The following is a 27,759-nucleotide window of genomic DNA, read 5'->3' as shown; positions in this document are numbered from 1 at the left end:
GCATGCTTGTTAACAGACGTTGCCGTGCAATGGCAAAACGTCATTTTAAAATACATTTTAATTAATTTTTCAACACCTAATTTTTAACGCTAGTAACGTAATTTTGTTGTCATTGGTAACTGTAATCAAATTACATACATTTAAAATGTAAAGCGTTACGTTACTGCGTTATCAGGAAAAGTAATTAGAGTACAGTAATGCGTTACACAGTAGAAATGTGTGTGTGTGTGTACACACATAAATAAATGTATATACGGTTATTGTGTTAGTGTGTGTCTTGTGTGTATGACGCGTTTTATTCACCGCTACTCCAGTGCATTAACTCCACGAGCACCAGACCAACCAGAGTTTTTGTGACCTTAAATATCTTCATATATGCAATTGTTTTTCATATAAAGCTGTTGAATATATTAAGAAGACTTTGAATATAGTGTGTAAAAATGTTTATGGAGCTTATATGGTGTTTATGGTTATAATAGTCTGACTTTTCTGTAGCATGATAGTAACAACAACGAGTAAGGCACAGTATCGAATTTGGATCGGCCCGTTATTCCGATATCCGATCCAGCAAAAAAGGTCCGGATCGACCCAATATCCTATCCAAAGTATTGGATCGGCCCACCCCTAATTACTTGCCATCTATACATTAATGCTGTGTGTTGGGAGATATGAAGTAATTTTGTACCTGTTTACCAATAAATTACACCATTAGCTCAACTACACCATTAGCTTTCATGTAAAATATATTTGTATGAAAATAATTTGACATTAATTATGATTTAAATGTGATTGAAATAAATCATTTTGACCAGCAGAGGGTTTATTTAGGGTTATATAAACATTAGAAAGGACATTAAAAACAAATATTTAAAATAGAAGAATTTTTTTGTTTGTTTGTGTGCGTGTTTTTTTTTCATTTTCAATTGGGGTCATTATGACCCCCAAGGGCCTCTTTTTTTAAAAATTACACATCTTTAGAACGACCGAATCAAGCCCAGTTTTTTTATATAAATATTTCTATAAGTATTTTATATAAGTAGTCTAGAAAAGTCACAAAATCTTATTCCACTGAGATGAAGGGAACCATTTTTTTTTAACTAAAGAAAAGTGGCTTGGGGTCTTATGACCCCGAGGGACTTATGAGGGTTAATCAGAATTAAATTGGAAGTGGCTATTAGGGTTTCGGCTAAACAATGTCGGTGCTGAGAAATGATCTTCTTTCAACATTTATCTTGCAGTGACATAACCAGATGCTGTACTGCAAATAATAATTAACTGAATGATATTTTATAACAATGGTTCCTTGCCTGGTGCCACGTAGAGTTCACAGAGGGGCACATGATCTATGCTTCAATGTCACAAAGATGTTCCACAAATAATTTTATATAAATAAAGTTTTTATTAATCATATCCTTATAATCGCAAGATGGGGTCGTTTTTATGCACATTTTTTATATTGTTATCTAGGGGCGGGCCGATCCAATACTTTGGATCGGATATCGGGTTGATCCGGACCTTTTTTTGCTGGATCGGATATCGGAATAACGGGCCGATCCAAATTCGATACTGTGCGTTACTCGTTGTTGTTACTATCATGCTACAGAAAAGTCAGACTATTATAACCATAAACACCATATAAGCACCATAAAAAATTTTACACACTATATTCAAAGTCTTCCTAATATATTCAACAGCTTTATATGAAAAACAATTGCAGAAAAAAAAAAAAAAAAATATATATATATATATATATATATATATATATATATATAAATATATTTCGGTAATAGAAAAAGTGGATCGGCCCACCCCTACAAGTAAACAAAAAAATGATATAGGCCTATCGTTTGTATCATTAAAATGTATATATATTTTTTGTAATCACTATCAATTTCTGGGGTCATTTTGCCCCCACGGACCCTTTATGCAAACAGGAAAATTAGGGCTTATGAGGGTTAATTGTGCAGTCATAGCACACAGGGGCGGATCTAGAAAATTATGTATGGGGTGGCAAGGGGGTGGCATGAGAACTACAAGGGGTGGCAATGAAGTAAGCGTCCTTGCATGGTTGTCGTGGATTCAAGAAATTATATACTGTATATACTATTTTCGGTGAACACTGGACCTCAAATTTTTATAACATTAATAAACGCAACAACAAATGTTCCTATAAGTAAGTACCCAAGCAGCTACCTTTAGCATCTCTGTAGCACCCTTTGTCTTATAATACTAAGTTAATACATACAGCTTATCGATATCTAAAAACACTGACTGGTTGAACATAATGGTATAAAGACAGTTATATAAATAAAATAGGATTGCCTAGTTTATATTCATGTAAAACATATTTGAAAGGCAAACATCTCTTTCTCTCATAACCCTCATCTTTAATCCTTTCACTCACTTCATGATGGATTTCTGTCTTTTCACTTCTTTTTAGCTCTTTGCCATCCATATGTTTCTTTCTTTCATGACTTCATCTACTCCTCTTCCTTCCACAACATATTTTTCTGTTTTATTTGTACCTTCCACTCCCATAGTATTTGATTTTTCTAATATTTTTGGTAAAAAGAATGGATATCAGCCTTTCTTTTCATAATATCCTGGAAAATGCCGCATTAAGTTGTCTTTCAAGCTTTCTAAACATACACAACACTGAATAGTTTTGTCTCCTTAACGAAGACAAATAAAAACATCAGACTATATCATAACGAGCGATTTCATATGCACGTATGGAATATTTTGATTGCTGCAGTAGCTAAGACATGACGGGCTAACTCTAGAAAGAACTGCTTAAAAGATATTTACTGCTTACACAAACCTGCAGTTCAGTTGTTTTAACTACCAAGCACCTCGTGCAATATTTAACATCAGTTTAATTTTTGTATTTTTATCCTGATGCAACATTTATCTATAAATATGACCGTATTTAGTACTCTGATTTGCTGATGTGATGCTCAACTTAATCACTTTAAGACACTAAAGAGAATTTGTTTTGGCAGCATGTGATGATGTGAGGTGCTTTATTAGATCAGAATTCCTCGCTACAGACGTGAAGAGACTCTTTCTTCATGGGCATAAGTTGCACGTTCATAAACATTTTTGCCTTTAACCTCAACGATGGAAAAGTAACGTTTGTGCTTTTTATACTTTGTGCTTGCGTCCGCTACCTTTGTTTTGAGCTCGTTGTACTTGTCATCGCTCTGTTGTTGCGGGTTTGTGCGACTCGGATCACGGATGAACAGCAGCGCGAGAACCGGGCTGCATGTGAGTGCCTTGGATGGGGCGATGCATCCTTTCACCGCAGTTTCCAAACGTCTCCAACCACGCCAGAAAAGATCGCTAGATTTGTCTTAGTCGCTTTTTTAATAAAGTCGCTAAAGGGGTCTAAAAGTTTCTTAATCTAGCGACAAAGTCACCAATTTGGCAAATCTGCGCGGACTTTTTTTTACACTGTAAAAGACTTTCTGCTCGGACTCACTGCATGCTTGTGTATGAACTCTGCTGCCTCTGGTTGGCTAACGATGGAAATTAAGCCAATCACCATCAGCTACGTGGTTGTCCCACCCCGTCTAAGACACACACACCAATCATCGTCAGATATGTGTCTCTCACCCCCAAACACACGCAGAGAAAAACTACATTGCCTTTCTGGTTAAAAGAGCCTACTCGGGTATAAATTATATATATTAGGATACCCGCGCTGGGGTGGCATATGGGGTGGCAATGCTTTTATTTAGGGTGGCAACTGCCACCCCGTGCCACCCCGGTAGATCCGCCCCTGATAGCACATACAAAATCATCTAAAAAAAATTGTATTACAAATAAATCCAACCCACATTGAGATTTCTAGATTTAAGTATTAACACAACACTAGATCAATGACTGGCCAGTCCTACCTGATGTTTTTCATAGATCACAGGGCAGGTGAAAGCTCCAACCAAGCCTGCAGTGTGAAAATAAAATAGCAGAAGAGGGGACATATGAGCACTAAAACACTGAACAAACACCACAACAACAAATAAATCCTTTAAAAGATGAGCAAGACAGTCAAGTTTAAACGACTTAATAACCTGAATAATGCTGGTGGTCTTACCAAGAATAAGAAGTGTGAGTCCATTAAACATGGCACCAACATACGTCATGATCCACAAGAACACTGCAAACTAAAGATCAGAAGAGTTGTGAAAATACATGAAAAGACTAATATGGGATTATTTTCGTGCCAATTAAAATGAATGAATACAAAGATATCAAATAAGATGAAGAAAAACTCTGAAAACCAAAAGAATGCAGTAAAATCTAGAAACCTCCTTTACGCAAAATGTTTTAAGTATCTGTTTAGCATATCAAGATTAATTCATTCACTGGCAGAGTTTTATTTACACTGCCCTACGAAGCCAAAGCGCAGTAACTACGCATTTGGTCAAAACTTAGTTTAGGGTTAAAATGGGCTTTGTGCTTATTATAGAAAACTGTTTTCATGCGTTTACATGCAAATCAATAAGCCGGCTATGCAGTCAACTGCGTTTACATGGGACTTGGAGAATGATCAGTTTTCTTGCAGGCAGTGACGTCACCACCTATAGTACATAATAGTCGATCAAACAGCCGACGGCATATCTGTCTTAAGCTATATTAGTCCCTTTCACACATACAGTCTTTACTGGTAAATTGCAGTTAATGTCATGTGTGAACAGAACCTTTTTCGGTAAATCAGTGCTCCCAATTTACCAGTAAGACAGGTTGTAAGATTACCAGTAATTTACCGGTAAGCGCTATGTGTGAACGAAAAATATAGGATTACCGGCATTTAGAACAAACAACGTCAGACCCCGCTGACAGATCAGGCCAATCAGAACGTTTTTAAACAGATGACGCGTTTACCACCGCACTGTTTACGTTCGTTTCCACACCCATGCTGCTTAAAAGTCAAGCACAACTGAAGTTAACATCCACATTTCTTCAAAGTTGTTTAAAACAGCTTACCATATATTTGCCAAAATGCCGACGTCCTTAGCACAACCTCGGTGAAGCCTAATGTGCAAACACAGGTTCCGTTTGACGCCTAACGCAATGTTGTTTGGTCACAAGCAACTTCGCGACCGTTTGCCACAGATGTGAAAACAACTAAATACGGACCGACGATATTAAGTCATAACCCGCTATTGTGTACAAATACGACACGGAGCTCGTGGCCGCACGCCACAGGTAACTTCCGCTTTCTCTCCGAGTTTACCGGTATTTTGATACTGATGTGTGAATGATGTCTTACTGGTAAAAAGACGGAACGTCACTGCATGTGTGAACAGCACATTTTTGTATTTACTGGTAAATTCATTCTGGTAAATTCATGGTAATTTACTAGAATTACTGTGTGAATGAGGCTAGTGTTGTATCTCTCCTCGTGTCTGCAGAACCAGTAAATGTAACATGAGCTTCTATTTTAACAGTTTCTCTGCCAACTGCTTTAGTCGAGCTGAGACTTTTATGAATTACTTTGCACTTACTTCCGCGTGTGACATTTATCTTTCATACGCGGAGACATGCGCACATGGACAAAACCGTGAGAAAGCCGGTTAAGGTGTTTACATGCCACGCGAAATCGGCGTAATGAGCAAAAAACTACCTGTGCCGATCGGTTTTTGCTTACGCCGTTTATGGGCTTTCCCCGATTAAAGAAAACCGTTTTACGCGTTTACATGACCCCACGTGTTATCAGTTTATTAAGCATAATCGGTGTAAGACTGTGCATGTAAACGCACTCATTGATATTTGGATCAACAGCTCCCTGTTAAGGAAGTTTAGACTTCAGTGGAGTGGAAAATGTTCATAACTTTTGTTCTGAAAAAAATGGCAGTTACGAAGAATTTTCTTAAATGATTAGTCCATTTTCTTAAAAAAAATCCAGATAATTTACTCACCACCATGTCGTCCAAAATGTTGATGTCTTTCTTTATTCAGTCGTGGAGAAATTATGTTTTTTGAGAAAAACATTCCAGGATCATTTTAATGGAATTTAATAGAACACTTAACTTAAGTTTTAAAGGACTCTAAATGATCCCAAACGAGGCATAAGGGTCTTATCTGGTGAAACGATTGTCATTTTTGACAAGAAAAAGCAAAAATATGCACAACCACGACTTCTCGCCTATATTCGGTCCTGAAAGCGCCAGCGCGACCTCATGTTAATGCGTAATGACGTAGAAAGGTCACGTGTTACATATATGAAACACACATTTGCAGACTATTTTAAAGGGGTAGTTCACCCAAAAATGAAAATTCTGTCATCATTTACTCAATCTTATGTTGTTACAAACCCGTATAAGTTTCTTTGTTCTGATAAACACAAGGGAAGATATTTTGAGAAATGTTTCAAACCAAACCATTCATGGACCCCATTTACTTCCATTGCATTATTTTTTCCTACTATGGGAGTGAATAGGGTCCACAAACGGTTTAGTTACAAACATTTCTCAAAATATCTTCCTGTGTGTTCATCAGAACAAAGAAATGTATACAGGTTTTTAGTGCCGTGTTCAAAATATCGATACGCCGATACATAGTCATAAAATCCTGACGATGCGTGCATCGATACAGCTGCTTCCGTATCGATTCTGTTGCCCCATTAGCCAATTATAATCATGTGACGCCATTTTAGCAATGCGTGAGGCAACAGCGCAGTACTTTAAAATGGACGAGAGGATTTTGTCACCGCCGGCAAAACTAAAATAAAAATATGGGAGAATTTTGGCTTTTTAGCTAAACCGGAGAGTCAGACGTTGGACATGAGCCATGCTGTATGCAAGCACTGCAAAACAAAAGTAAAGTACTGCGGCAACACTACTAATCTCCATCTGCATATGACAAGACACCACCCAGAGCAGTCTCCTATTGCAACAGGTAGCAGCAGCACACACACGTGTCATCTCAAAGGCAAGCAACGTTGCCTGAAACTTTAATATCTAAGCTCCCATCCACGCATTCTCGCTCACAAAAAATAACAAATGCATTAGTTCGTTTCATATGTCAGGATTTACGGACGTACAGCGTTGTCGAAAATACGGGCTTCAGGCAATTACTTCAGGAGTGTGAGCCGCGATACACAATACCCACGCGCCACTTTTTAACAGAAACTGCGATCCCCCGGTTGTATGATGAGATTAAGAGAGACGTCAGGCAGTCACTCTCTTCAGCAAACAGAGTTTCAATTTCATGCGACGCTTGGACATCAAGAGCCACACAATCATACATTACGATAAAAAGCCATTACATATCTTCACAATGGGAACTAGTATCGCACGTTCTACAGACTAGAGTAATGTTTGAAAATCACACGGGAGCAAACATAGCAGAATTGCTAAATGATGTGATCCACGAATGGGGAATACAAGACAAAGATCCTGTACTCGTCACAGACAATGCAAGTAACATGTCAGTGGCTGCAGAGATAGCCAGATTAGTTCACGTGAGGTGCTTTGCCCACTGTTTAAACCTGGCCGCTCAACGGGCTCTTAAGTTACCGGCAGTTTCCCGTATTCTCGGATGAGTTCGGAGCATCACAACCTTTTTTAGAAAAAGTACTATTGGCTGCCATGTCCTGCATGAAAAGCAAAAAGTACTCAGACTTCCTAACCATAAACTAGTAAGTGATGTATGCACGAGATGGAACAGCGCCCATGATATGCTGGAGCGGTTCACAGAACAACAGCCCGCAATTTGCGCAGCGTTACTCTCATCCGAGGTACGGAAAAACGCCAAAGATATGTGGACATTAACAGAGGCAGACATAACCTGTGCCGAAGATGTTATAAATGCCCTGAGGCCGCTGAAAATCGCAACCCATGTTATGTGTGAGGAGAAGACCCCAACAGTCTCTATGATCGCACCCCTGCATGCGCAGTTAAGTCAAGGGACACGAATTGAAGAAACCGACTCTGCTGTGACGCGCGACATAAAGAGCACAGTATTTGGAGATCTTTGTAAGAGATATGAAAGTGAAATGCCTCTTCTGTACATGGCTTCAGCGTTAGATCCGCGCTTTAAAGCATTGCCCTTTTTGGAGGAAAAGACACCAAAATAACAATGGAGGCATCAAAGAGGGTAAGTTATACTATAAAAACGTTAATGTTAATTTAATGTTAATTATATCAGTCAGTTTATTACATTTAATGTTTTCTTAATCTTTTGTTATATGTGATATTCTTTTGCTTTATATTTATTAATGTGTTTCACAAAATACAGGGTACTTGAGTTCAATAATTCATTTTAGTGTTATAATGTGATATATGTTGTGTATTTCAGAACCACAACAATGAAGTTGGACAACATGCGGCTGAAGGACAAAATGCTGTGCCAGATCTGTCCCAACCCTGCAAGAAAAAAGAGAGCTCTTGAGGACTTATTTGGAGATGCGTTTTCCACTCCCAAAAGACAAAATTCACCTCTGTCACTGCATGACCAAGCGGAGGATGAAGTTAGGAAATACAGAGCCATTGCCACTTACAGACGATCCACTTAACTGGTGGAAGGAGCACCAGTCTCTTTTTCCTTTACTTTCAAACTTGGCAAGATGTACCCTCTGCATGCCTGGTACAAGTGTGGCAGCAGAGAAGGAGATATCATTACAGCAAAAAAGTAGTGCACTTAATCCTGATCATGTTGATCAGTTACTGTTTCTTAACAAAAATCTGAAAGTATCCTAATCTTAAAATGATTTCAACAATGTAAAGAAATGAAATATACTAGTCAACATTTGAAGTGGATCAAAAAAGTTTATTAAAGTTGTCCTAAGACAAGAACGGGTATTAGGGATTGGTTTTATGTAAACTTTTATGAATGGTTTTGATCCACTTCGAATGTTGACTAGTGTAGTTTGAAGCATATTTCAACACTTGAAAAATATTTCAGAATAATTTTAAATATGTGTAAAATGTGTTTATGATAACCAAGTTGTTAACCAAAGTTTTTACAGTTTATGCTTTCAGGGTATATGTTTTGAGCCTTATGTTACACTACAGCATTTCAGTAAGAATATTTGTCACTATAGTTTAGTCATCATTGTGTCAGAAACTATCAAATCAAAATGTATTCTATTTTTGCCACAGTAACTAATTTAATCTCAATGTGTTTTTGATGTTTTCACATGAAATATTATTACACAGATTTTTTATTTAAACAATAAACATATTACTTTTACTAAATTCTGCTCAAAAGAAGGTTAATTAAAAACTGCCTTGTATCGTGATGCGCATCGTACCGTGGGGTGTTTTTTTTTTTTTGCATGTATCGCGATGCGTATCGTATCCTGTCATTGTTGGCGATACACAGCCCTACAGGTTTGTAACAACATGAGGGTGAGTAAATGATGACAGAATTTACATTTTTCGGTGAACTATCCCTTTAAAAATAAACTGACATAAAGACATGAATTAGAATCATTCCACATACAACAACGTCGGAACAGTCCTCTTTCTCCACGCTTGTAAACACTGGGGCGTAGTTTCGCGTTTGTCCTCTGTGACCTCTGATGTGATGACGTATTGCGAGAGGTCGCGCTGGCGCTTTCAGGACCGGAGACAGACGAGAAGTTGTGGTTTAAAAGTGCCAAAAATGACAAACGTTTCACTAGATAAAACCCTTATGCCTCGTTTGGGATCATCAAGAACTGAACTGATTTAGAGTCCTTTGAAACTCCGTTGAGTTAAGTGTTGAGTTAAGTGTTGGGTTCTATTAAAGTCCATTAAAATGATAAAAATCCTGGAATGTTTTCCTCAAAAAACATAATTTCTTCTCGAATGAACAAAGAAAGACATCAACATTTTGGATGACATAGTGGTGAGTAAATTATCTGGATTTTGTTTTTAAGAAAATTGACTAATCCTTTAAGGATGTTTTGTGAATCTGGGCCAAGATTCTAACTTGTAACTGTTGGTTAGTTTAAAGCATTATTATAATATTTTAAAACACAGCAAACAATATACATCTTTAATATCCAAAGAAAGACTGACCTTCAGAGAGTCAACAAGATCCTCCACCAGAAACAGATGCCGCAGTTCAATCAATCCACTGTTGATTTGACTCAGAGCCATGTCACTGTATTTTTGCACAAGATCCGTTGAAAAACCAACATCTTTGTCCAGGTACTGTCTGTATAATTGTAAAGTACAGATTTTATTTCAAAAGACAAAACCAACAGTAAAATTGTAAGCTAGCTATAGAGTTTGAGTCACTAAGTAGTAGGGCTGTCAAATGGCTGAAAAAATACATTCGAATTTCGTACTTGGAAGATAATAATATTCAAATTATATTCCAATTATAAAGACCCACTTTATCTTGGAGAAAGATACTCATAAGCCCACAAAACGGTGCAGCACAAACGCTCAATAATATAAACAAATCAAGCACCGCATATTTTTTTGTTAAACAAGTTTTATTGAAATTAAATTCCAGTATTTATGCACCTGTAAATCTACAAAACGAAAGCAATACAGAAGGCAATTCATATTAATGGCATTTCAGTAGATAAATTAACGTGTATTTACAAATGAATTATTATTTAAGCTAAATTAAGCTTGAGAGATCATTTTTAGTTGCTTAGATTTTGTCATCATTTCATAAAAAAACTTAAATACTAACCACAACAATTTAAATTTATCCTGTGTGTTCCTTGGTCGAAAATATGTAGAAATACATACCAGTAAAAAAGAACAAAACAAAAACTTTTTTTTACGAAGAGCGTATGAAAAGCCGTAAATAAAGCAGACTCTCCGTAATAACGTAGTAGATGTGCTGAAAAAGTCAAGTCGGCAGATGATCATCATGTTTATGTTTCACGCAGATATTTCCGAAGAAAAACTTGCACATCTAAATGCCCATGATATGTGAAAGTCAAGAGTTAACAATAACTGCAACTCTATCATCCGCGGAGGTGCAGACTCTTTAGATACACAAAGATAAAACCTATATGGTTATTATTAGGGATACCGATTTAAACAGACAACTTCTGGCCGATACCGATGTCGATACAGATATTAAACACTTGTATACAATACTATACAGTTGGTCTATTAGCTAGTTTATTTCTGCATCAAATAATTTTTACTGAACATGGATTGGATCTAATTAACATTCAACTGACCAACATAAAAAGAGAGGCAAAAATTAAGCTAAAACAAATATAATAAGACAGCATGACAACCTTCAAATGTGGTTTTTGCTATTCAGCATTTATTTTATTAACAACATTAACGCTTTTTTTTTTTTACATATAATCGATTTCTTTATGCAGTTAATTAATAAACAATGGGTATCGGCTTTTTGATGATTGATGGGCGGGGGAACGCGCAAAAAGAACCATGGAGACGGACGAGACAGGCGCGCGCTAATGCAGACCCGCCTCAGTTCAAATCTTATGAAAGAAACCCCTGGCCATATTTAAGCGACCACTTTCCACTGACGCAAAGCGAGTGTTTCATGCCTATGAAAGGTAGGATTCATCCTCTCGAAATTGCCGACCGGGTTTTTACCGCTCATTTGCACGACGCGTTTTTAATACCATGCGCATTATCTTCCGAGGTCTAACAGCTTTGCGTCAAGTCAAACACAACTTCAGAACATCCTCGAGAATGCGCAGGGCATTAGACATTAGAGAGAGAGAGAGAGAGAGAGAGAGAGAGAGAGAGAGAGAGAGAGAGAGAGAGAGAGAGAGAGAGAGAGAGAGAGAGAGAGAGAGAGAGAGAGAGAGAGAGAGAGAGAGAGAGAGAGAGAGAGAGAGAGAGAGAGAGAGGGAGAAATGTAACAAAGTTTAATGTTGTAGGTGAACTGTGTTTGAGAGAGAGGGAGGTGTTCAGAGAGGGGTCTGTTGGATGTTAAGCTGTTATTTGTTTTATGGACTCCATGTGGAAAATTTCAAACACGGTTGGCAGAAGTGAAAAATAAATAATTTATGAAGTTACAATTTTGTTTGATTCCAAGATGTATTTTACTGAACATGAGTATTTACAATGCAAATCCAAATTATTGTAATTTACTGATAGTTACTTACTGTATATCTTGTCACTTTATTAAGATCAGATTCTGCAGGTAAAATTACAATAATAAGGTGACTTGACTTGGACTTGACTTGACCTACTATAGGACTTGACTTGACATAGCCTGTGACTCGACTTGACTTGACTTGCCCAAGAAAAAAAATACTTGGGACTTACTTGAGACTTGAAGGTTCAGACTTGAGACTTACTTGAGACTTGCACATGTGTGACTTGGTCCCATCTCTGCTAAATATATATGTTATATATCTAAGTATATTGTTTTGTGAAAAAAAACACAGCAGGCTATTATATTGTTTATTGATGAGGCGCTTTTCAACAGAAAGTGTCAATCACATGATCATTTGATACGCAGAAGCAGCGGTTAGCAACGCACTGCAAACGGAGTATGTGTGAAAGCACAACGGATGCTTGACGGATCCCACTGCATACGTACTGCAATACGCAACGCAAACGCACTGCATACAGAGTATGTGTGAAACAGGCGTGACATCCCATTAAGCCAAAATGATATCGCTGCAGGTCAAACGCCCAATCCCATTTCTCTGTCTTACCCCTTCCCCTTACCTCTTAGTTTTGCACGTTCACGAGAGCAAAAGGGCTATCCCAATTGGTCCTTACTCTCACATGAACGTGCAAAACGGGGTAGGGGTAAGATAGAGAAATGGAATTGGGCCAAAAGCTTTTTCAATACCCTTTTGCACATTTTATTTATGTTCAGTAGCTATTTCTAGCTCAAACAAATCAACAAACTAATTAAAGGATTTATTATTTTTATAAGGTCGTCTGTTGACTGCTGTATATAAAACCCCTTCAATGTAGTTGTTGTTACCTCAGGGGAGGATGGGAGTCAGAAAAAAATTATAAGTCACCAGATCTCAATCCAATAAAGCAGATGTGCAGCTGACAAATCTGCAGCAACAGCAAATGCTATCATGTCAATATGGAACAAAATCTCTGAGGAATGTTTCCAACAACTTGTTGAACCTATGCCAAGAAGAATTAAGTTCTGAAGGCAAAAAGGGGTTCTACACGATACTAGCAAGATTTACCTAATAAAGTGGCCGGTCAGTGCATTTTCTTTTTTTGGTGCAAACTAGTAAACAATCAGCAGTCACGTCCACTGAACTGCACAAATCTTGACTTATAACCACAAGGCTGTCTGACAAAATCACTGTAGACCAGTGTTTCTCAAACTTTTTCAGCCCAAGGACCACTTCATCTTCCAATATTTTTCTGAGGACCACCTAACAGAATCTGACTGTAACACCCCCCCCCCCCCCCAAAAAAAAAACAACAAAATAGGAAGGATAAGCTAAATTTAAGTTTAATATGCAACTGTTTTAAGTCAAAAACTAATTTTTTAAACACAAATGCAATGCTATGTTCAGAAATTATTATATGAATTTTATTTCATTTGAAAAAGTAAATGTGAAATGAGTTGCAGCTTAATATGAACAACAAACTGCACATGTGAAAAAAACTGCAATTAAACATACTGTAACAGCCTAGGTACCACTTAATGTCATTCCAAAGAGCCATTAATTTAAAACTGAGGTGGTGGGTATGTGAAGTTTATGGTTGTATCTATTGTAACAATAAAATGCTGAAAAAATGTCCCCTTAATGTCCAAAATCACTGAAATTACAGTGATTTTACACATGAAACAAAAACTAGTACATTACAAAACTAATAGATCTGTGGATTTTAGCTGCTTTCAGTTGACGCTTGATCTTATCTTTTGACTCCTCTTTGGTTTAGCCACCGATCCATTTTACGTTATTAAAACAAAATGGCAAGAACTGATATCACAGTTTCACAAGTGCATTAAAAATCTACTTAAATAAGTGTTGTATAAACACTTGCCTAATTTAGGTAATCTTTTGGCGGACCACTGGGGGGGTTTGGCGGACCACTAGTGGTCCGCGGACCACACTTTGAGAATTACTGCTGTAGACTGAATTAATTTATATCTCACATAGGGCACAACCTCTGTTGAAGTCCAAACTATGTGTGTATATACAGACAAACTGTTTTTAGGATAAATATATTTAAACAGTCAAATAAATTGTTAACATTTAAAACAATTGAGGAACAAAACAATATACAGACAAGTGTCTGAAAACACTGTTTTTGTACTCATTCATTCACAAGTCATCTGGCGGGGTAGTCCTATCAAAATCCTTTCGCTGAGGGAAGGCTAACATTTAACCAAACTGTTGCTAAAAATGTTGGTGTATGCTTTTCTGGGAAGAGTCTCTAAACTTGAAACTGGCAACACTGGTTTATGCACACCCCTGTATGTTTGTGTGTCTGTGTGAAGCTGGAGCTAAATACAAAAAATAATTTGTTGCTCATTAAATCAGCTAATTTGAGTCTTATTGTAACACTTCAATTAATCCCATCAGCCTCTGGCGACAGCCTACACACTGTATTTATGCTTTATTATAGCAGATGTGTTGAGATCTCTGTAACTCACTTGAATGGATGTCCTTCATCAGATTTCTGAATGGCCTGCAGGATTCCCTTATATATCCTAATTGTCACTGTAACTGAGAGCAGAGCCAAAGTCACATAAGTGATAACAGAGATGATGCTGCAGGTGGAGATGGAGAGGAGGAGGAGGAGACTGGAACCAAACACCACAGCGCTTGACCTCAAGTTACGCCAGTACAGGAGATCCACTACTGAAATACAAAAAAAAACCCAAAAAAAAAAACATTAAGTAATACATTAAAAGAAGCAGGACCAAAGATCAGCGGAAAAGAGTTTATTGAAGGGAGTCGTGTAGCATGGTCTTCTAGATCTTCAAGATTATTTATTGTCACTATACAAGTACAGTGAAATTAAGATTTTTACCCCTGCATAGAGAATTTTGAGGCAGTCGCCTTCCTCAAATTTTGTGCCGCCTCCAGCTTTCAACAGGTGTCTTTGTCATGTGTCTTCAAGAAAAACACATACTATTGTTGCACTATGTGGATTGTAAGTGCAGTTGCAGCCTTACACCACTATGATGGCGCTGTTTCAATAGCAGCATAGTGAAGCGCTGACTAAACTTTACAAGAGCTGCAATTTATAAAGTTTCCTATATTAACCCTCAAATGGTCCTTGGGGTCTATAAGACCCCAAATTACATATCATTAGTTAAAAAAGGTTCCTCAAAGATCTCAAGAGATATAAAATGGTGTTATTTTACTAAAAAGGAAAAAAGAAAGAAATGTGGTCAATATTTATGTATTCAGTATATCAGTCCCTCCAGAGAAACATGGTTATGCGATTGCATGATTTAATGCATAATCAGCCAAAGTCTGCATATTTACGCGGGGGCCGCATTTTTTTGAATACGCCACACTTTCGCAGCATAAATAGAAGATTTCTGTGCGCAAAATATGCGGCAGTTTTTCCCATACATTTATTTACTCGTGACGCACCGCCACAGAATCAACACTGGCCACAACAAATGGATTTTTCATGATTCCCATTAACATTTATATTTCACTGTTTAAAAATGGCTTAATTCATTGGTGCAAGCGCTCAGCCCCACTCCTTTTCTCTCATGTTGAGTGCAGCACTCACCTCTCTCTATACAACATAACCGTGAGAAGGTGGCGGTGTTTTCAATGTCTGTTCCTCCATATACTTTCTTTTTCGCGTAAACGTCAACAGTCACAGATGTTACTGACAGAGAAGACGGCTGATCGAGTTTATCATGACTTGACAAAAGGTTAGCATTAGTGTTTCCCACACACACCCGCTCTCTCCCTCTATATGCTGTATGAACGTGCATGTGTTTTGTAGTAACTCTGTGTAACAGTTACAGTGTATTTTCACATAGGGCTGTCGCGGTAACCGCATTACCGCGCTACTGACAAGCCCAACCGCATGGAAAAAAGCAACCGCAACAACCGTGCCTTTCACGTTAAATTCATGAAACTATATGCCGCCTTGTTTTTCACGTCATACACTACATGTATAAAAAAGGCCAAATAGATTGTCAAGAGTTAAGAGAGTAGGCCAATTTGTTTTTTTTAAAATTTCAATTAAAAATGTAATACTTCATATTTCGTTAAATCATATAGTGAATCTGTGAAAAAGTAAAACTGAGATGACAGAATAACTGTGGCGTCATCTGGCTCTAGATGCAGTTTTAAAGATTAAAATTACTTTAATATAACTGATCAACACAAATAATGCCAAAATATAACTTGTTGCTTACCAGCATTAAAACCTAATAAAAAAGACCTTTATAGTTTTTTTCTTTGTGCATCTGCAGCGTCCGCTCCGTGGATGCAGCCAATATAACGTTGCGGTTGCTTTTGTGAACTGACTGCACATTTGACTTTCGCCTAGACATTTAGATATGCAAGTTTTTCATAAACTGTATCTGCGTGAAACATTTTAAACATTGATGATCATCTGCCGACTCGACTGTTTCATCACATCCTCTATACACGGAGAGTCTGCTTTATTAACGGCTTTTCCTTCGCTCCGCGTGAGCTAAACGTTACGCTTTATACTTTTTTACTCGCATATACAGGGTTTCTGCAGGTTTCACCAAGTCTAATTTAAGACTTTTTAAGACCTTTTTAAGACCATAATGAATTAAATTTAAGACATATATCACGACAATGAAGTCCAATTTTATAGTCCCAGATAGCAAAAAATATCTGCAGGACTTCTTTTTGTCGCCAGCCCTAAGCTGTCGGCTATAGGTGTGTCCCGCTGGCGGGGATGAAACGTTTGCCGCCGAATACGTCACTCCCCTGTCTTGCGATTTGCCGCCGGCTGCCCGACTGCTTAATTTTCTCTGGTGGTTGCCTCCGTCTAATAGACCGCGGCAGGCTGGCGGCAAGCCGCTTTGAAATGTTCTCTAAATCGACCATTGGCCATTGAGTTACTGACAGCACTTTAACTACCTTTCACATTTGCAGCGGTTATAAAATCATAATAGCCTATATATGTTAATTATATCCAATAGGATAGTTGTTTTGCTCCAAAGCAAAGATATGTAAGTTATGTTTATACGAACGTGTGTTCAGTTAGTTTCCTTTTTTTACACCCTGAGTGAGTTCAAGCATGTTTCACATGCATCTAAAGCCAGTAGGGTTTATAACAGATTCTTGAAGGTTTAGGAAATTACATTTAAATTACTTTGAAACTCTGAAGCGATTATACAGTAATATATGTAAAATATATCGAATTATTGTATGCACTTAGGTCAACATTTTTACATGTCTTTGATTTATGCACTTGACTGGAAATTTCCTTTATGTCTTTCATTATTTTCCAACATCGATTTTTTTTTACATGTACAAGGATTATTTAGCGATTGCGATCTGTACAAATTAATTTTGAAGTGTTAAAGCACAAACAGTGAAGTACCGCCACCGGTCGAGAGGGGCAGCACCTCAACAAGACGGAAGAATTGTAAACGGGAAGATACCGTGTCCTGCCAGAGAGCACTCGTCATCACACGTTTTCAGTGTTTGAAGAGAGGATCAAGAATACAGATTTAAGACAAAAGGCATCAATTACGATCGTTTAAGTAAGTACATGTTTCATTTTTGTGTAACGCAAGATTATGTTCATGTATATAAGTTGTTTAAATTACTTCGTTTGTTTGAAAAAGTATGCTGCTAATCCCCTAGCTAAAGTGGCTAGCAAGTGTTAGCGAAGACATGCTGGTTTGCCTTTGTTACAGTACACACGGAGGTTAAGCAAAGTTCTAGTTCTTTTATTTTTTATTTAAAAGTTGTTACACTAAGTTTGCTCTCTGCTGCTAATCCAGTAGCTGAAGTGGCATTAACAATGTGGTTTTGTTCATATTTTCTTGCAGATAACTTGCCCAGAGCACAGCATCTCGTGTACAGCATGAAGTTTTCAGCTATCAAGGTAGTATATTCTAGGCCTGTGTCTTAGTGTGCAGTGTTTTAACAGTATTGAAAATAGTGCCTTTAGTTATTGTTTTTTTTTATAATGTAGATTTCTAGAGACTCCAGAATGAAAACCAAGCCCTGCACTGCAAAACATGAATGTCTTTCTTAGTTTTCTTTTGTCTTGTTTTCTAATATTAATATCTGAAAATTCTTAGATTGAGATACACTGACTTGGTAAGCAAGTGGCTTAAGATATTAAGTTTTGTTTATTGAAATAAATGATGGAAATCAAGAGGTTTTTGTTTACTTAAAACAAGTCAAAATATTTACCTGTGCAGTAAGAAAAATAAACTTAATTCCAGTTTCAACTTGATCAACTTAATTTAAGTTTATTTTTCTTACTGCATTGGCAGATATTTTGACTTGTTTTAAGTTGACTTGTTTTTAAGTTTATCATTTATTTCAATAAACAAGACTTAATATCTTAAGCCACTTGCTTACCAAGTCAATGTATCTCAATTTGAGAATTTTTAGATATTAATATTAGAAAACAAGACAAAAAAACCTAGGTAAGTCAATAATTTTTTGCAGTGTGAGGGAGAAGAACCAAGCCCTGAGGGAACGTAGTGAACGAGCAGTTGAGAACATGCACTCTTTCTTAAATTTTACTTTTTTTGTCTGTGATGTAGGTCCAATATTACCATATGCCTTTCATTTTGTAGCTTCGGAATGACAGCGGCTCACTTTTGGCGTGGCTTGACAACACTTTGAGGCAGGATAAAAAGCTCCAGGAACAATTTGTAAGTGTGCTAATTTTGCCGTAGGGTAATCTAAAAAGTAAAATTAAGTTTGTATACTGCATATACAGTCTGAATCCACAGCCCGTCTCTCATTTATGTATGAGAAAATTCAGAGAAATGTATTTTGTAACACTTTTTTTTGAATTTTTAGCTTTAGAGTATCTTCTCTAATCACCTTTCCGTTAATACAACCTGGACTGGTGTAGGGAATCAAGCATGTTTTAGAGACCTGTTTCTGAAGACCATTTTATCAAAGTAAGTTAGATTTTTATATTTAAGTAGATGTGTATGGCCTTATGTTATTCAAATGGAATGACAGTTCTGTATTTTCTACAGGAGCCATCTGGAAGAACCCTGCAACCCAGGATGCCACTGATTGGGCTGTCCAGGTTAATTTTACGTGTTACCTGAAAGGAGCATCTGACCGTGAAGGCGGAAAAAGGCAGCACACAGCTGAGAGGGACCCACAGATGACCCCTTAAACCGAGGCTGACTACTGACACCCCAGCATCGCTGACAACTGGAAACCTTTCTGTATCCTGCAGTCAGTAACATCAAGAACCCTAAAGAATCCTGAAGTATCACACTACACTCAACCAATCCACACTTCACTTTGAAAATTACTCTTTTTTTTTTTTTCAAATTCCCTGTGACCCTGCCTTAAGGGCAGCTCCTCGAATAGATACGAAATGGTAAGGTTGTTTGTCCTTTATACAGGTGCACGAGATAAAGTACTGATTGTAAGTGCCTCATGCTTATACATTACATTCATGTGGATCTTTGTTTTAATATCTTGTGTCTTTTACTTTTTTTTTTTAGTCATGTGGATATGTTTTTTTTTTTAATCATTCTGTTTATGTTGGTGTGTGGTGTTATAAGCTACTGGAACCTTGAATTTCCCCTTGAGGATCAGTAAAGTATTCGTTCATTTTTAATTCACAATATACAGATCTTATTGCAGCAAAGTGAAAATATTGTGTTCCAGGTCAGCAGTGCCATTATAATAGTCTATTCTAGTCCAGAGCTTTACTCTAGGATAAGTGGTAATAATTTATTGTTAGAAATGACGATTTATTTGGTATGCTGCACGTTCTTTGGTACCAAATATCCTCATTACTTGATATAATGTTTACTGGTAGCCTAATTCTTTTCATCCTAGAGCGACCTCTAAATTATTAACAATTATTGTAAATGTTCTAATTTGCTTGTAATGTTTTTTTTACTAGAATTTATTTGGAAACCTGCATGGCTTTATTACTTTTTTATTTTTCAGTTGTTTATTTCAGTGCTCTTACATATGAAGAGCTCTTTTCCAAAACGCGATAAACGCCATTTTTAAAAAAAATGAGTTTGTCATGTCATTTGGCTGTGTACTGAACCTATTCACTGCTCCATGAAGGTTTTATGTCAAATTATTAAATTTCCTTGTTAAAATGTAGGTACAAGATGCCGTTCTTTTCCAAAACGCGATAAGCGCCGAGCCTATTTTTAGCCTAAACGCGATTTATCCTCTCGACCAATCAGAACTCGATGAGCGTTCGACGCAATCCAATGGCGGCGCTCTGAACAGATGTTTGTTTATGTTCATTCATTACTCAAAATGAGGATTAATGTCATGTTAATACATCACCCGGAGAAGGTACCCGTTTGCAAGGCGATCTTCATCAAAGTGTTTGGTATGTACAACTTTCGTTTCAGAACTGGCTCGTTTAATACCGTTTTGTACGTTCGCGATAAAGTTTTTTTCCTGTGAAGAAGCCTGCTAACGTAACATGAAAAGTACTGAATAGCTCGATAGCCTGCTGATAGACAGACATGGCGTTTGATACATTGACCAATGTCGTGCAAAAGTACAAAATGTCGGTAGTGAACAATGCAGGGACATCTGTAAAGTTGTGCTTTTTGGATTGGACATTATGAGCGTGTTGTTACATGGTATGTCATTGAGAGCAGATCAATGGGAGCTCGCTGTGTGTAGACGAGAGAGAGCAGGAGAGAGAGAGAGAGAGAGAGAGAGAGAGAGAGAGAGAGAGAGAGAGAGAGAGAGAGAGAGAGAGAGAGAGAGAGAGAGAGAGAGAGAGAGGTGAAATATTAAGCAAAAGGGGTTCCTAATGCCCTGCTAAGGAGAAAACTGAAATGGTGGAGGAAGTAATAGCAAGTTAGTTATGTGTAATTCTGTTTATTTCAAACTGGCTCCAATGTATATCACAATATGAATAATTTACTTATTCATTTATAGTATGAAGAGTCCCTGAGTACAGTATATGTTGCATATTCTCTTATTTGTTTTTTTTTTTTGTTTTTTAAAGAAAAAACATTCATTTATGGAAAAAAATATATGGATTTATAGCGTTTTGAAAAAAAATAAAATTAACTTTGAATTTATAATCAACAATATTGTTGTTTGATTTAATAATCATTATTCAACATGTTCAGATTGAGCAAAAAAAACCATTTTAACAGTATAAATTGAATATTCACAAAATGTGTAGGTCTAGGTAAAACATGTACTTTTTCTGAAAACTATTGAAATGGATTTATAGCGTTTTGGAAAAGAGCTCTTCATATCTTGTTTCAATGACTGTTAATGTACTTTGAAATGTGGAATAAAAACTCCAAATGGGAATTTGTCTGGTTAGTTCAATCATTATTCTTGATAAACTGCATGCTAGAAATAGCCTATGTAAATTATATATATATATATATATATATATATATATATATATATATATATATATATATATATATATATATATATATATATATATATATATATATATATATACACAATAAGCGGGGGAAAATCGCTCGAAAAAAGTGTTTGCCTCCGACGGGCCGCGAAAGAGCCGCCTTCAATATAAAGGCGGCCGAACGGCGGTTGGCCCGCGGGCCAGCCGCGGATTGATGGCGGTAGACAGCCGGCTGCCGCTTTTAAAAAGCGGCTGCCGCCGGCGGTCCGCCGTCAGACGTGTTTGCGATTACGCCTTCATGACGCTTCTACTGCCTCCAGAGCACCGCCGGTGGTCCGCCGACTCATTGCTATCTGGGGTCCAGTGTGAATGCATCCATTAGTTTTTTAGAACCTTTTATCTTTAACAAAAACAGAATTTTCTAGGGGTGTGACAAGACACTTGCTCCACAAGATAAAATGAGATTGGTTCACAAGAATAAGATCAGACAAGATTTTTACACTTTGCTGATATTACAAGTTTTTCACCTAAAAAGTCATACGAAGTTTTAAGAAATCCCCAATGATAAAATATATGAAGAAAAATAGCATTATAATTAACTAAAATCACATAATTTTAAAATGTTTTAACCAATCTAGGGATTTCACTAACAATTATTTTGGTAAGGATGATGATCAAGTAATCTGATATTTTTTGGTAATAAAAATAGAGCTAAATGGGCCAAAGCATTTACGATGACAATAGTGATGAGACAATAATAATTGGTTCAAATAATGTATAATGTGCATAAAATAAACACATGGTTTTATGTAACAACAATGTTAAAATATTAGGTGTGGTTACCCAGATTAAACCTGGACTAGGTCTTATTTATATTAGGACATTTAAGGAGGTTTTTTTTAAAATATAACTTACAAAATACATTACTGGTGTGCATCTTGAGACAAAACATTGGCAGTGAAATATTTTATGGCAAAAATAGAAATAATTAAATTGATGAGACCAGGTGTAAGGGAAAGAGTGTAGTAGATCCACCCTCCGGAGCAGAGGGGGCGCTAATGCACCTATAAGCTAGGTGCCAACCGCCATTAAAAGAAAAAAGAAGACAGGCTTCGTTCGTTTTTGGACTTGGCAGTGGAGCCAAACGTATATCGGATGTCTGATGGAGCAGAAGCCGTGGTGCTTAAAACTGCTGATGCAGATGTTTAGCATGCCGTGGTGCTCTTTAGGGCTACTGCTGTAGGCACAACAGAACGGAGAAATGCCGGATGTTTTTAACAGGTTTCTGCAGCGGCTTTATGTTTCTTACATTGCATGCGTGACACTAAAGCTTTGATGCCCATTGTTCTGAGTTTTACAGCTTTCTTGCAAAATAAACAACGGACCCCGTACGCTCACTTGTCTTTACCACGGAGCAAAATCAGGGTTAAGTAACCAGTTTTCATTAACTCTTTCCCCGCCATTGACGAGATATCTCGTCAATTAAGAGAAACCGCTTCCCCGCCAATGACGAGATTTTCCGTCTTTCCGCAATACCGCTATTATCCACTAGGTGGCGCCCTTCCGCAACTTTTTAAACCCGGAAGTATTGCCCTATGGCAAGCTGCTGCATGTCCGTGTCTGTTTTAAAGATCGCTCTGAATGGGATCTCTATGAAAAGTCCGTCACAAACATGGAATTATCTCTGCTTTTTGCTCAAAATGTGGTGTTTTTACAGAAACCTACCCATATTCAAAAGCTAATTACAAAAGAACTACTCAAGGTAGGATGAAACGTTTTTTTTTTGTTTGAAAGCAGAGGGTCTGTTCTTTCATTTGGTATATTGTATGTTTATATATCTGAAGAAGAACATTTTCTGGAAGGCATTAAACTTTGGTGAAAATCATGAAAAACGCTGGCGCTGGCTGGCAACTTTTTTAAAAAATGCTGGCGGTGAAAGAGTTAAATGTGCACTTCCCCATAGCTAAAACTCACACTTTTCTCCATTTGCTTATACCCGGTCCACGCACTTTAGCGAACTCCCCGCAAACTTGTGCTTTAGTAGATTCCACCTATTCAGTTTTTCCTGACACATGAGACGAACATGTATAAAACAGTTACAATCTTCTTGGCGGTGTTGGTTGGACAACATTTTAAGACCTTTGATACCCGGATTTAAGACATTTTAATGCTTTTTAAGGCCTTATTTTCATACTACGGAATTTAAGACGTTTTAAGACTTTTTAAGGATCCGCGGACACCCTGATATATTTCTACATTTTTTTGACAAAGGAACACACAGGATATAATGCAAGTTATTATAGATAGCATTTAAGCTTGTTTTGAAATGATGACAAATCTGTGTAAAAATGACCTCTCCAGCTTAATTTAGCCAAAATAATGATATTCGTTTTCATACTTTATATATACACATGTTCATTTATCTACTAATGTATTATTAAAAATGCCCTAAATTATTATGCATTGCCTTCTGTATTGCATTCTTTTTGTACATTTACAGGTGCACAAATACTGGCTAATTTTAATTTCTTTAAGACACTGCTGTGTTTTGTATTGACCGATGCTCTGTTAATTTGCGCTTAACAAGCCTAAATGATGTTTTTCAATTAATTTTTGTTTTCTCAAAAATATATTTAGCTGTAGTATAGCTTGTGTTAATCTTTTTTTCATAAGGGGAAATACATGTAGCCTACCCTTCTACATTAGTTGACCTCATTGTTCTGGATTTAAAAAAAATATTTTATTTTAGTAAATGAAGGCGGTAAAACAGCATACCGCGCTGGTGAGCCACGCAAAATCACCGCAAGGGAAATTACTTCACCGCGACAGCCCTATTCTCACATAATTCCGTATTTGCAACGAATTGTCAGCGCTGTACGCGATATACAATAAAACTCACTTTTCAAATAATAAATTGCTCATAACACAACAATACATTGATGAGAAGAGCAACAGCAGTAAGGCTTCAATGTAAATGTATGGTGATTTTGTCAGATGATGTCACGTTTAGGATTTCAGCAACAGTCTACTCGTTTTATGTCTGACATCAGAACAGATCATATGTAAGAGTGGCATTTAGTTATCTTACAATGCAATATAATGTGACAGATCAAGGAGTAGAAGTGAAACACATTTCAGATGCCAACACTCGATCAAACGCAAACACATGACGACGTCACATACAGTACATGCTAATTAGTGTGACGTCATCACCGCCACAGTCTTTAAAAATCCTGTGGGAAACACTGTGCGTGGCTTGTATGATTTCATCTTAGCAGAAAGTTGAAAAATGTTGCATTAACTTCACACAAGTGCCATGGGAACGTTATAAAGTGACGTGATTATGTGACGTGAACATCACTGAAAAGCTGCAAAAGCTGCAAACAGTTTTTGCAAGTTCCCGCAATTTTCGCAAAGTTCCCGCAATTTCATAGCATAAAATTATATAAATATCCCGCATATTCCATTGCATTTTTTAAGAAAACAAGATCAAGGATTTTTGCCCGCAACAATCACAAAAAAAACTTAGCGTTTTTCTGGAAGGACTGGTATATCAATAAGTATTTTTGAAAGAGACAGTTTTTAATTGTGTTTTGAATTTTTCAAGAGATGTGGCGGACTGGACTGCAATAGAAAGGTCATTCCACCAGCAGGGACAAGTGAAGGAGAATGAGCGGGAACATCATTTAGTGCCCCCTTTGTGAAGGCAACACATGACGCCGCTCATTCAGTGAACGTAAGGTTCTGGATGGAGTGTAGGAATGTATGAATGTGTGAAAGTATGCCGGTGTGGTCCCAGTGAAAGTTCTGTAAGTGAGTAGTAGCGATTTGTAACTAATACATGCTTCAATTGGTAGCCAGTGGAGAGAGATGAAGAGCAGCGTTAAATGAGCCCTTTTTTGGCTCCTGGAAGATGAGCCGAGCTGCTGTGTTTAGAACTAATTGGGGAGGTTTAATAGACCGTACAGGAAGGTCAGCAAGAAGAGCACTGCAGTAGTCTAGCCTGTAGATTACAAGGCCCTGATTCAGAAGTTGTGCAGCATGCTCTGTAAGATATGGCCGTATCTTTCTCATTGTATAGTGCAAAACGGCATGATCTTTGCAATGTTATAAGAGAAAGACAGTTTGTCAAACACTACACAGAAGTTTCTTGCATTTTTAGAAGGAGAAATGGTTGTGTTGCCAAGTTGAATGAATAGGCAGTGCTGTAGCGTCGGTTGTGCTGGAAAAACAAGCAACTCCGTCTTAGCGAGGTTCGGCTGGAGGTGGTGTTTATTCATCCAAACCGAGATGTCTTTAAGCAGGCTGTAATACCTGCTGCTATGATGAGATAATCAGGCTAAAGTCATTTGCATTTAAAGCCTGACTGTGTGTCATTGAGTAGGTCATTCTGAGATCGAAAGGAGGATACCTAGTAAAAAACAGCTCTCTAAAGTGTTTCGCAACGAACAAAAAAAGTGAGAGGGGTCTGTAACTGTCAGTAAGAGAGGGGTTTAACTTGACTTTTTCAAGCAGTGGTGTGGTTGTGAGATGTCTTCTTCTTTTTGTATTACAATGAAAATCCAATAAAAATAATTATAAAAAAAGCAGTGGTGTGAACAGGGCCTGCTTGAAAGTGGATGGAAATGTGCTTGTGCGTAAACTTTAATTCTATAACAGCAAAACAGGCAGACTGGTATTGCATGCACAAGTTAAACAACATTAGAACAGACAAAGGACTGGAGAAAACAGCAGAGCTTAAATGGTGTGGAGATGAAGATGATGGCTGGCAGGTGAGGAGAAACACAAAACAGGCAAGAGAGAATGGAGGATGATGGGAAACAGACAGGCATTCAGAATGATATCGTGACACCATGTTGGCTGAATGCACTCTCTTGGCAACACCTGTGGAAACACAGGAATGCAAAGACATCTTTCCAGGTTTACAGGCAGACTTTTTAGGGTCAATGCAAAATGTAACAGAGAAAAATAAATGAAATAGTACATACTGTAGGACTCAAAATTCTAAGCAACAAAAATGACAAATAAAGTTTTTGGCAAACCATTTCAAACATCTGTGAGATAAAAGACTATCAATGACTGCTAATGGCTTCAGTTCTAGACAGCTCCTCAGAGTTGGCAGTAGAGATGGTCAGTTAGAATGAATGAAGTGTGGGTATGCTGTTGTGTCAAGGATGTCTGGAGTGGGCTATTGTCACACCGCCCACTCCCAACCAAAGTACACTGTAAAGCTAATTTCAGATCCAGACTAAAGGTAGCCCATCCCAAAAGAACAGAGCATGGGTGCCCAGTGTGTTCCCAGAAAAACAACTCTCTGTAGACTATAGTGGACTTCCCACAGAGCCCATATTTGGTTTTCAAACATCACACCTTCAAGCAGTCATGTGTCTGTCTCACTTTCCCCCTCCACTCCACCTCTAAGCTAAGAGGACCCCAAAGCTATACATTCTACATCAGGGTTCCACAAATCTTACCCTGGAGGTCCGGAGCACTGCAGAGTTTAGCTCCAACCCTAATCAAACTCACCCACCTGTGATTTTCTAGTGATCATGAGGACCTTGATTATCTTGCTCAGGTGTATTTTGTGACGAGTCCCTCGTTACTTCCACTAAGACCGGTCAGTGGGTGTGACTTGAGGGCACGTCAACAGATTTGCTTACACGTGTTCCTCTATAAAGTCTCAACGCTGTTTGTCGTGGGACCTGTTCTCCTGCTTGTTTGGTTTTGTTTAGCTTATTTTGATGTTATAGTTGGGTTAATCGGTTCTGTCTGACACTTGAACCATCCGTGTGTTTGACGGGGTCGGTATTGGTTTTTTTTATTCTTTATTTTATGTTTTATATTTACATTAATAAATATCTTTTGTTGCAACGTACCAACCTGACTATGTCCTCCTTTACATTTGTCACGGCTTCGAGCCGGTCGTGACAAATGTGGGGACTCGTCCTTAAATTAAGTGATTTGTTTGGTAAAATATTACTCGTATTATTGATTTGATGATTGATTCGTTAAATTAATATTTTGGTTTGTTTCTTCGGTAATGTTTAATATTTAGTATTACAAATTTTGGAGGATATAATGGTTGGTTTGTTTATTTTGGTTGGTTAAGAAAATAGACAGCATTTGCACACACACTATCGTTTTTCTTAAATTTTTACTTTTTCCAAGAACAGAAAGCTGTGGAACATGTTCGTTACCATAATGTTTGATTCCTGTTCTTTGTTGTCTTGTTGTTTGTTCTAAACCGTGTTTGCAATGGTGGATCGGCTACTTTTCTTCACCTATCCTAATTGTTTAATGTACTGTAAATGTCGCCAAATTAGTGCTGCCCTGACGGCCTGGA

General features: G+C 37.5%; 1 protein-coding gene and 1 long non-coding RNA gene across 5 annotated transcripts in view; one reads left to right on the top strand and one right to left on the bottom strand.

Moving 5' to 3' along the window:
• The window catches only part of rtn4b (reticulon 4b), a 102,533-nt gene that overhangs the window by 3,925 nt on the left and 70,849 nt on the right, over positions 1–27,759 (bottom strand). For all 4 annotated transcript variants that reach the window (XM_065250703.2, XM_065250712.2, XM_065250720.2 and 1 more), the window contains 4 exons: positions 14,530–14,737; positions 10,011–10,149; positions 4,097–4,166; positions 3,900–3,946 (listed from right to left, as the gene is read on the bottom strand). In XM_065250703.2, the coding sequence (XP_065106775.1) occupies positions 3,900–3,946; positions 4,097–4,166; positions 10,011–10,149; positions 14,530–14,737 (464 nt within the window). The remainder of the gene's footprint in view (positions 1–3,899; positions 3,947–4,096; positions 4,167–10,010; positions 10,150–14,529; positions 14,738–27,759) is intronic.
• LOC135732559 (uncharacterized) lies at positions 17,535–18,344 on the top strand. The gene is made up of 3 exons (XR_010526774.2): positions 17,535–17,595; positions 17,887–17,942; positions 18,033–18,344. It is a non-coding gene; the product is annotated as an uncharacterized lncRNA (long non-coding RNA).

This window comes from Paramisgurnus dabryanus, chromosome 20, assembly GCF_030506205.2.
Source record: "Paramisgurnus dabryanus chromosome 20, PD_genome_1.1, whole genome shotgun sequence".
Classification (NCBI taxonomy): Eukaryota; Metazoa; Chordata; class Actinopteri; order Cypriniformes; family Cobitidae; genus Paramisgurnus; species Paramisgurnus dabryanus.
This window is presented reverse-complemented; position numbering and strand designations above follow the sequence as displayed.